We start from the raw sequence: 10,812 nt of genomic DNA, 5'->3' as shown, positions 1-10,812 counted from the left end.
TGACCCTCATTTTTCGCACCAGTTCGTAATTTTTTACGAAAAATTATGAAGTCTTGATTCAATTTTATGGGTAAGTTGATTTTTCATCTTGTAGGCAATTGCGGATGTCGCAGTTTTCCGTAATATTTTATCGTTTCATCAAAAAAAGCTTTCCAAAAATAACGATTTCCTACGAAAAATAGCAATTTTCTATTTTCTTATATTTTTGTGAAATGTAGAAAATCAAAAGCTTCTGGTTCAGTCTGAAAAATGTCACCAGACCGCAAAAATTGACGAATGTGTAGCAGATCGAAATTCTGTGCACCTGAATCCATTCTGTGGGGAAGTTTCACGCAAAAAAAAATGTCTGCAATGTATATATGCATCAAGTAGAGAGTTTGCACGTAATTAGTTCGTTTTTCGGCTTTTCAGCTACCAACGATAATTGCGAAAGCTACAAGCGACTGAATTTTAGTTTCTGATGGACTTAAATAAATATAGGCATGGGTATCTTTTCTCAACCTGTTGAATTTGCTTTAATTACTTTCATTTAAAATGTACTAAGGCTAAATTATTCTTTCCTACTAATACGTCAAATAAAATAAAAAAAATCATGAAACGTCAAAACAATTTCAAGAGTGTTCATCCTTCTAACATTCATAGTTTCGCCGAAAACCGAAAACAATGCCAAGAGGGACAAAAAAAGACAAATTTTTTTTTTTAAATATAATTTCCATTCGACAGGTTTGCCACTTTCAAATCTAAAACCTTTGCAAAACCTGAAATATTCTGAAATTTTCCTTTTACCCGAAACATCATGGAAAATTCGGGAATTTTAGTCAAATTTTGCAGAAAAAAAACTGAAATTTTAAACCCAAACTGTTACACTGTTTCAAATGTTACAGGGCTGGCCAGATTTTGGCCGTATCCATCCGTTTAATGCGTGATTCAGTTTCAAATTAAAAATCTAACCATCAGTGAAGTGTAATGACTAACAAATTAATACATTAAATATAATTCGTAGCAATTGAGTCAATATTATTTCATTCAGAATTTTAATCTTAGACGGTAGGAAGAGTGTCGAAAAATCTGCAATTTCGGCTCGAGAAAATTACAAAACTTAAGCTATTCTACAATCTAAAATAAATGGCAGCTTTCATTCTGATAACTCCAAGCTTTGCAACATTTAATCACGCACTTTAACTAGCAGGATGAATCTACCAGACTATCTGAAACATAAGTTAGGAAAATTCGTTTCAAAAATCTCTATCAGTGTTATTTTCGTCAATGATGCTGAACGTGAATCTAACAACATGTCTCCTATGACCTATGCAACAGAAATAAATATAAACACATTTGAATTACAAGCTAACGTATCAACAATTCACGTAAAGGTTTCACATAACTAGATAATTCAAAATGATCAAATTCTGGTGTTTTTGAGCTTATTTCACTCATCACGAAGATTTCCACCAAACGCTTATCTCCAGGGTGGATGAAAATAGATCTATGTAAGCACGATAAAGCAGATATTCGTAAAAAATTGAGAAGAATGAACTCAAAAATGTAGCAAATGAATCATAAAAATCAAAGTTTGATCATATTGGACGTACTAATCATGAAACTTGTTTCAAATTGTTCGTATTTTACCTTGTGTTATTTAAAATTGCTCAGATTGATTTCTGTTATACAGTAGAAATGTTAATCCAATCATGTTCACTGCATAATTTTCGCAAATAATATTACCGTTTTTCTTTTTTTCTTTTCTGAACTTGCTATTCAGACGTCCCAGCCCAAACTTTGCACCGGATCCAATCCACCCTTATTTTGAAATTTTAACGCTTGTTTTAAGCGAAACGGTCTTAAAAGTGATAGAACTCAATGTTTCTGGGAGAGATAATATTTCTACGTTCATTCTACGCGTGAAACAACGAGGATTGATTATCGCCATCATCAAAAGCCAGATGTGGGTATAATGAAAAGAATGATAAACGCATTTATCTCTGTATTCCATAGAATGATAAAAAAAATCGTTCATAGAATAAAGTTGATTGCCGAAATTTGACGCAATGAAACATTCATACGGAGAAAAAATTCCTGGTGGTATAACTACCCGGGTGGAAATAATTTCTATGCGTAAGAGTTTGATCTTACGACAAAGTAGAGAAATCTGAACATTTTCGTAGTTTTGACGTAAAAGTTTTTGTAGATTATGTATTATTATACTCTTTCGTGAAATATTGTAATTTTTTTACAGATAGGTGATTGTAGAATGGTTCAGGTTTATGCGATCGTTTTTCTTGTATCAAATTTGTAATGGATACAATTTATTGTAGAATATCGTAGAATTCTTGGTTTAGAGAAACAACAAATGTTAGTTTTTTTATAAGACTCACCTATTGAAACAAGGGAAATTCAAAAATATACTACAGTTACTTCAAATCCGTCTAGGTCGGACTCAAAACGTGAGACGATCAGTCTTCTAATGTACATCCAAATTCTGGTAAGTACTTAATTTGTTTGCAATAAGTTTTCCATGTAAGAAATGAGAGAACCATCTAGCGGTGTTTCAAAAATGGTGTTTCGTACCTTCTCGTGCATATTCGCAATCTTATCGATCTAAATCGAATTCTAAAATTGCGTATCATCATAATTTTATGTAGAAAGTTGTGTTCTATGGAAATTCACGGAGTTAATAATAAGTTATACTTTTCATCGAGATTCTTAGAATACTTCGAGAAAAAAAATTTATATTATCTGGGTCCGAAATTGTAATTATCTTTTATAAACAAGTGTAGAATATCTTGATTTATGGTGGAACTGATCGTTTTTTTTTACGAAATACTACGATTGTCTACGAAAAAAAGGCTATTTTGCCTGTGTCGGAAATTGTAATTATTTTTTACAAAAGATTATAGTTTTTTTAATAATTTTTCGTAGAAATTCATAATTTTCTACGTAAAATACGATAATTTTCGACGACTTTCCACAATGTTGTACGCTCTTCAACGATTTTCTACGATTTTCGAATAGTTCCTAAAATTTTCAACAAACTGCATTAGTTCGGCGTAGAAATTACGGTTACTCAATTATGCAATATTTTCAAGAGATGACCAAACCAGATCATTCGCGTTTACGAGATTATCTTGATATACCAAAAGTAACGGTCATCGATGTTTTGGCGTCGAAACAGCTGAAAATTAATGTCGAGGTCACGGTTTTACATTATACAGGTCTGGAAACTCCTATGCTGGGAACACACGATTATGTGCGTCATTTAGTAAGGGCAAGTTTCGGTTCTAGCGAAACCACTAGCTGTCGCTGCAATTCACTGATATTGCTGCAATTCTAATACCAGTAATGCCATGATATACATAACCTCGTTTGGCAACTAGTGCTGTCCTTGTCTGAACCACGGTCTCCCATGCGGGGTCAAAGGTATGAAGATCGCGACGAACCTAGTGGCGACTAGTGAACTACGAACGTGTGTAGTTGCCAACCTGTATGTAAGACCGTGATCGAAGTTGTATGGACTCAGCCGAAAAAATACTAACTAATCCTGACAATATTGAACTCCATCACTTACGTGATGACCGATTCACCACGACACAAGCGAAGAATTGCAGAATAAGGGATCTGAATATTTTATACATGCACACAGAACTATAATTTCCGTGTGATCCGTGTATGAATAATTTACAAACAGAAATTACAAATTTGGTTATACTGAAATTGACGATATCAGTAACTCGGCGACCCGAATGCGAGAAAATAATAATGCAATAAGCCGGTGCGCAGCAGGAGATGCGAGGGGCCGCTCGGATCAGCTTTGACCGTGGTTTAAATTTCAACGGTCCTCCGGCGAATAAGATTTGAATGAAAATAAGAAGAAAGCACAAAACCGAAGTACTGCCGAACAGTGCGGGCAGTAACCAGTCCCTCGGGATCCGCGCATAATAGCGCCGGGGTTTCGTCTTTGTCCGTGCGAATAATCGCGATTTGAGGAACCCGCGTAGCAGGCTTACCTTCATCAGTCGATTACCGAGGGTTATACCACGTGTATGCGCGTCGCAAGTGAGTTTCACGTATTTCCGCGGCAGTCGCGTGTGCATCGCATTTTATACGCAACACAGTGTCCCCTCGTTCGTTTTGTCCCGTCATTTATCGGCGTCAATCGCTTCCGGTTTACAACCGCGTATATACCCTAGAAATCACGGAAAAATTCGCCATGTCGCGTAAATACTTCGCCGAAACTCCCGTTTACATCGTCGAAAATCACGACGAGGTGAGTTACCATTTCGGCCGGACGAACGACCGTGTCGCGTCTGACACACCGACTGTTTACATTCGCCTCACATCACGCGTACACCAGCGACCGTTTTTTCACAGGCTCCTACCCACCCGCCAAGCATCAACTCATGCGGCAACAATATCTCGCAATAGTGTTCCATTTTTTCCCGGACAAATATCGAGGCATCGTCCTATTTCCACGAGGAATTCACCGGGATAAGATTAGACGAGACCTGCTTCACGCGCATGATTGTTGCTTCGATAATTTCTCGCGTTATTAATTAACCTAGCGTCACAACGGATTCGCGGTCCACTAGAGTCAGTCGGCAATGTACCTACGTTGCCGCCCTTCTTTATCGACCGAGCCCCCCTCCCCACCTTGAGCGCTCCGGAATTGCGCTTTAGTCGGTATCGAAGTACTTGCATACCGTCCATGTATTGTCAATAATTTTCAATGTTTTGCGGTGCAGTAAGGATCGAAATTTCTAAATTCCTTCTGAAGTGGAACACCAAAGAGAGCCAGATTCCATTAAAATTTGACATAGTTTCAGATGACTTATGACGTCACTGATAAAATTTTAATGTGATGCGACGAAGCTAATTTTTCGCCATTCAAAATTTTGTAGGGCCTTTATGAAAAGTTGTGCTCCATGACCCAATGACGCATCATTTTCTCACTTATAATTCGAGAAATAGTTGCGAGATGTTTAAAGCTGTCGATCTCATTTGGACGGTGCGGTGGGATTTTCGAATCGTCAGTAATGGAAATTATGATTTCATTTTTTAGAATACGTTGGAGCTAAAGCGTTAAATAGATTTTCGTTCTCGTATTTGATGATTTTTTTTAGAAATACCATGGTTTAAGATGAGTATGGGGGTGTATTGGCGAGAATCATGAAAGAAGAATTGTTTACACTAGTTAAACGTCAATAAATTATAGATTACTTCAAAGTACATTGTTATTTTCGCATCAATTTGATCAATTCATATTTTCGGTCTTATATGTAGATTTGTGAATTTAGACTTCTGTCCGTCGATATCTTATCAGTGGTAAATAATATTAGTAGGCAATGTACGAACGCATGTACTGCAAATTTTTTCGCGCGTCAATCATGACCAGATATGAAAATGAGAATTGATTTCGTATTTTTTCGTTTCTGATTTATTTGACTCACTGAAACCTCATGTACTGACGACTCGGACGCCGTAGATAATTACTATGTCGACTTACATTTACGTGCGTGGTTACCAATTGCCGGTATAGCAGTTCGGCCACATTTGTATCAACGAAGTTACAAACAAGCCGGAATGATAAAAAACCCTCGCGTTTATCCGGATTCTCACACGTATTTCCGAAAGTGTTAAATTCTTCGTGATAAACATGGTGATTTTTTTCGTTCTTGTTCATTCTTCCTCCAGATTTTGCCGTTCGTTTATCGTTGCTTAGGTTCTAAGCATCTTCCGTTCGAAGGAAACACCTTTATCCACCTCGATTCTCACCCCGACATGCTAATACCGAAAGATATGCAGGCGGACGTTGTCTGGGATAAGAACGAACTTTTCGAGTGAGTATCCAATTACCTATATCATCTATGCATCAGTCGGGAATTTCCTTTGCTCAACGAGCTAAAACACGCAGCCGATAAGTAGAGTGATTGATTTTTGTGGTCGCAGGTAATACGAGCTTAACATTATCCTTTGATTGAAAAAGGATAAAAATACAAAAATGAATTTATAATACCGATACGTTCTACGATTCCGCGAGTTTGTCTGATCTGCACGATGATTGTTTTCATTCGATATTTACAATGCGTTTTTTTTTCTTAAATTTTTGCGACTAGTGATAGTCTTTGGACGAAATGTTTTTCCGTTGTACATTTACTCACCTCGTGCACGGTATTGGTTTCGCCGATTCTACTAATTGTAAGAACCAAGCTGATTTATGTGCACTGCATACTTTATATTATACCGACGAGCGAAGTACGCAGGTATAACATTCGTGCCAAATGCCAATTACGCAAAAACGTTCTCATCACGCAGGTATACCGACATTATAACGATTAGGGTAATTGGCGCAATTGTGAAAGTTCAGAAAATAAGTTGCTAAGAAATATATGTGTATATATATGTATATAAATATATGTGCATTTATACACGTAACTTATATATTTATGTATAATGGTGGCGTTGTTAATCTTCAATGATTTTTCTTTTCTCATAATAATGGTACATTTGTTTCTTCTAAGCCGTTCGCGTGCACAAATCGTTTCGCGCTCGATTATATTGTGCTATAAAACGTATAAAGTCTGACGTATAAGGTGTACATACATCAGGTGCACCATTTGCTTGCAAGGTCTAGAAACTTTTGCGTACCATCGCTAGAAGAATCTTCTGTCTATGAGTCGTGAGTGAGGAATAAGTTAAAGTTTATGTACTATATTTCATTGCGGATCGGTCAGATCATTATTCCAACACGTTGGAATCATGATTTATTCTTACTGCTGAGTGATTTCATTGCTTCCTCTTCGGAGGAGGAAAAAATTTCATACCGGCATAACTGATTTTTCACAGAAATGCAATTTCTATAATAAATTCATAAGTTTATAGATCTGCTTATAAAAATCATAAATATATGGCATCGTGAATGTGTCATAGATGCCGCAAGAAGTCAGAGGTGACTGAAGTTGATTTCGCATTCAGGCATTCGCGATTTGACGAAAGCAATATGTATAAAAAATCTCGGAATGAATCACCACGTTGTGGAGTTTAGGCTATGAACAAAAAAACAACTTCAGATTGTAGAATTCCTCGTGATTCATTCTGATCGTAAACTGAATTTCTCTTCATTCAAATACAACCCACATTTAGTTTGAAGTCATTCACCTGAGTTCTTGGATTGCCGAACAACGTGCGTATGATTTATAGCCGTGTCGAATGGCAGAAACAAAGAGTTGTAGGCCTTACAGTCTGATCAAACTTGCGAATAAGGCGGGTCCATAAAACCTAGCAAATCTGGATATTTGTGGTGATGGATCATAGATTGTGTCGGAACTCGACGTTCTTTCAAATTCACGCTTTAATTTCGTAGAATTATGATTTCGGTACCTAGAAACAACGTCTTGAAAAATAAAAAATCTTACGAAAAATCAAGTGAAAGTTTTTTATCCAGTAAAAATTATATTCCTTAATATTTCCGGTATGGTGAAATCTGGCTTGGAATTTAGACCAGGAATTTAGGTTATAAATTTATGCAGTGGTCCGGTTGATATAAAAAGTAAATCTGAAATTAATAGGATCATATACAGTTTCAAAATTCAATCTCTTATTGATTTTTAGATCGTTATGTTTATCTTTACGGACGTATTTGATGGTCTTCGTTGGCTTTTTATTCCGGCTATTAACTTTCAGACTTGTGCCGAAAACCAGTTACAGTTATACTATAAGATCATATATTTAATGCGTCGATTAAAGACTTTTACTGTACCGTTAAAGTCATTTTAATATTTTCTATATCATGCGATGACTCAGATTTAGAATGCAAATACGTATATTCTGGACAAGGATATCCGAAATACTTGGTCGATACATTCATTCGACTTACTTGAATTGCTTTTCTGTTCCACAAATGTCACAGAACATCGTTAGATGATGGCCACAGTCAGAAATAACGAAAAATTGCAATCAGTTCAAAAAATGTCATTTCTCTAGCGATTCAGTAATCGTATAATGTGACACTTTTTTATCCTCCCGAGAAATGATTGTAATGATTGAAATTGAATTTCTCCGGTGGGAAAAAATCAATACATGGTTTTATAAAAAAATTCCTAGAATTAATAAAAAACGAATTTAAGATACTATCGTGGTTTTTGAACAGAATTTTGAATTTAATTTCTCGCGGTTTTTGAGAACACTTGTAGAATGGCTTGCACTTGACAATTAATAGTTTTTCATACATCAATCGTTGAAACGGATGTCGTTTCTTGTAAAATAGCATAGATTTCCTTAGTTAGAAATTAAACTACTAACGGTCGTTACTTCTTACACTACTCAACTAGTGACGCAAAACGAGTTTAATAATATGTGACAGAATCTCTAAATTCGCCAAAATCTTAGGAATTGATATTTTTCTGCAAAATTCTATGAAAAACAATTATATCGTCTTCGAGTTGTGGATTTGTCGAACGTTCGTTTACAGAACCTGTCAGTTTCTTTACAATTATTTACGTGGGACTACAATTATTTCTATTCTGTAGTAGATTTTCGCACGAATTAGTATAATTCTAAAAGAGTTCACGAAATTTCATTCCTATTTTTACGGTCAGTGAATTCTGTCATTTGTATTTTGTTGTAGCAAGTTTTCTATCATCATAATCTCTCTTTGATATTCGTACTCTTTTACAATTATTCCTGGAATTTTATTCAAATTTTCTCGGGTAGTAGATTTTTTATTCCGTCTAAAGTTAATTGTAGGTGATTTAAATTTTTCGTAATATTTCATCGTCTTATATACAGGGAAAAGCTACAAAAGACAACGACTTTTGATTACTTTTTTTCTTTTTGTCTGTATTTTCGCAGCACATCGTGGAAATTCTTTTCACTAGCCGATCGTGTGCGGTTAATTATAGGTTCGGAAAATTGAAGGAAACATTGAAAGAATCGAAGCTGTTAAAAAGCCTTCCCGAGGCATACTGATGATTAAAAATTTTTGGCTTTTTTACCACACGAAACTGTTCAAAGTATCTACAATGTGGGATTTGAAAAAGTCGAAAAATTAACAAACCCCTGATTTCTGACCCTTTTTCCTTGTACACATCGAGTAAAATTCATGGGGATCCAAATTCCCAGCCAGATTTCAAAATCCCCGACGTATGTTTCGATCGTCATTGACGTCTGCGTAAATGAACTGAAAGATTTTGTTTTTGCTTACGTCGCAGTGAAATCAGTATAGAGAATTGGATGCTTCCGGCGGCGTATGCGGGTCACCTGAAGCACCTGATCTGGGTGAAGCCGCCCTGGGCAACGCAGATGCAAGACGGAGTCTCCACTTTCTTAATCGGGAAGCACAAGGACAACGGATGCATAAGGTGAGTCCCAGGCCCTCGGCTCAGCTGGCTTGTATAATCGTTACATGCGATGTCAGCTATTCCATCACACCTTCATGCTTTTAATTTAAATGCCAAATTCACACAGTTATACGATATTCGTTTGTAGTATGTTGTAACCTAAATGGAATATAGTTAGGCCGAGGTCCGATGGACAAGTTAGACACATCTGTGTCTGAGACGTCCTCTCTAAATAACCAACTTTCTATGGCCCACGCCAAACGGCTTCATTTCGCGTAATGATACGCGTAATGTGGAGAAATGTAAAATACTGTTATTCGTCAATTAATATTAAATACAATCATTCGTTGTAATGTGAACTCTTCTGGGATTTTATTTGATCCAGACTAGCAAGTAACCTCTTAAAAGATACCACAAGTATGTATACCATATATATTAGACTGGGCCAAAAAAATTGACTATTTTTTTTTTGAAAAATATATTGAGAATATCATTCAGTATGGCAAAAAAAAAATTTCATGAAATTTTAAGCCCTTAATATTAACTTTAAGAGGTCCGTCTTAGCTAGACCTCTTAGATAGACCAAAAAAAAAAAATAGTCAATTTTTTTGGCCCAGTCTAATATATATTATATGTATAGTACAGGGTGATCTGTGTTTGTAACATCGTATGTATCATTTGATGAGGAAAGTCTCTTGTAAAGTATAATACTTCGTGAGTGAGAGATTAATACCTGACAGCATGATCCAAGTGAAAATAAAGAACGATGCATTTTTTTTTCAACGTGTCGAAACTTTTCTCCTTTGAATTTTCTCCTGAAATCCTAATGCTGTGAAATTATGAAATCGTGTCAGCGAAACCGTTATGCAAAGTAAATTCTATTCAGATCAGATTATGGAACAAGAGTGAACTCAAGGAATGGAAACGGCGACGATTAATTTGTATCCTTGTTTCTCTTTTTGCGAAACATAACATAACTTCCGTAAAAAAGTGAAAAAATCATGCAACGTTGAACAAAGATAAATGTCCTCTTTAATTTTCACATATTTTTACCTGATCCTTGACATAGGTACACATCGTTCGTACTGATCCACATTTTTCTTATTACAAGACAAATGATTGTACATAAGCTATTGAAAATGAAGCGTTGCAAACTGTATAGCCGTCTATTATATGTTTGATTAGAATTCTTAAGTTTGAACACGACAGTTTCACAGCGGTAAAAAACGAATAGAGTGAACGAATTGCGACTAGTTTTATTATTAATTGCAGGCATATAAAATATGTAGACACATTACGTAAAAAATTGAGATTTATCATCAAGATTTCCAGCGTGATTTTGTTGCGTGATTTAAAAACGGCTCGACGTACTTTTACCGCAAATTTAGAGACAGTAATCTTGTATAGTTTATATAATACTGCATAAGATGAAGCATCACACGCTGATAATGAACCCGATTTCGGTATATAATCATCGATT

General features: G+C 35.8%; 1 protein-coding gene across 5 annotated transcripts in view; it reads left to right on the top strand.

Moving 5' to 3' along the window:
• Positions 1 to 4,027: 4,027 nt before the first annotated feature.
• LOC138190951 (UPF0489 protein C5orf22 homolog) overlaps positions 4,028 to 10,812 on the top strand; it is a 243,378-nt gene continuing 236,593 nt past the window's right edge. For all 5 annotated transcript variants that reach the window (XM_069135912.1, XM_069135910.1, XM_069135914.1 and 2 more), the window contains exons 1-3: positions 4,028 to 4,264; positions 5,689 to 5,834; positions 9,204 to 9,353. In XM_069135912.1, coding sequence (XP_068992013.1) covers positions 4,208 to 4,264; positions 5,689 to 5,834; positions 9,204 to 9,353 — 353 coding nt within the window. In that variant the 5' untranslated portion in view covers positions 4,028 to 4,207. The remainder of the gene's footprint in view (positions 4,265 to 5,688; positions 5,835 to 9,203; positions 9,354 to 10,812) is intronic.

The sequence above is a fragment of the Neodiprion pinetum genome, chromosome 5 (assembly GCF_021155775.2).
Source record: "Neodiprion pinetum isolate iyNeoPine1 chromosome 5, iyNeoPine1.2, whole genome shotgun sequence".
Lineage (NCBI taxonomy): Eukaryota > Metazoa > Arthropoda > Insecta > Hymenoptera > Diprionidae > Neodiprion > Neodiprion pinetum.
The sequence above is the reverse complement of the archived record's forward strand: the minus strand, read 5'-3'. Positions and strand labels throughout refer to the sequence as shown.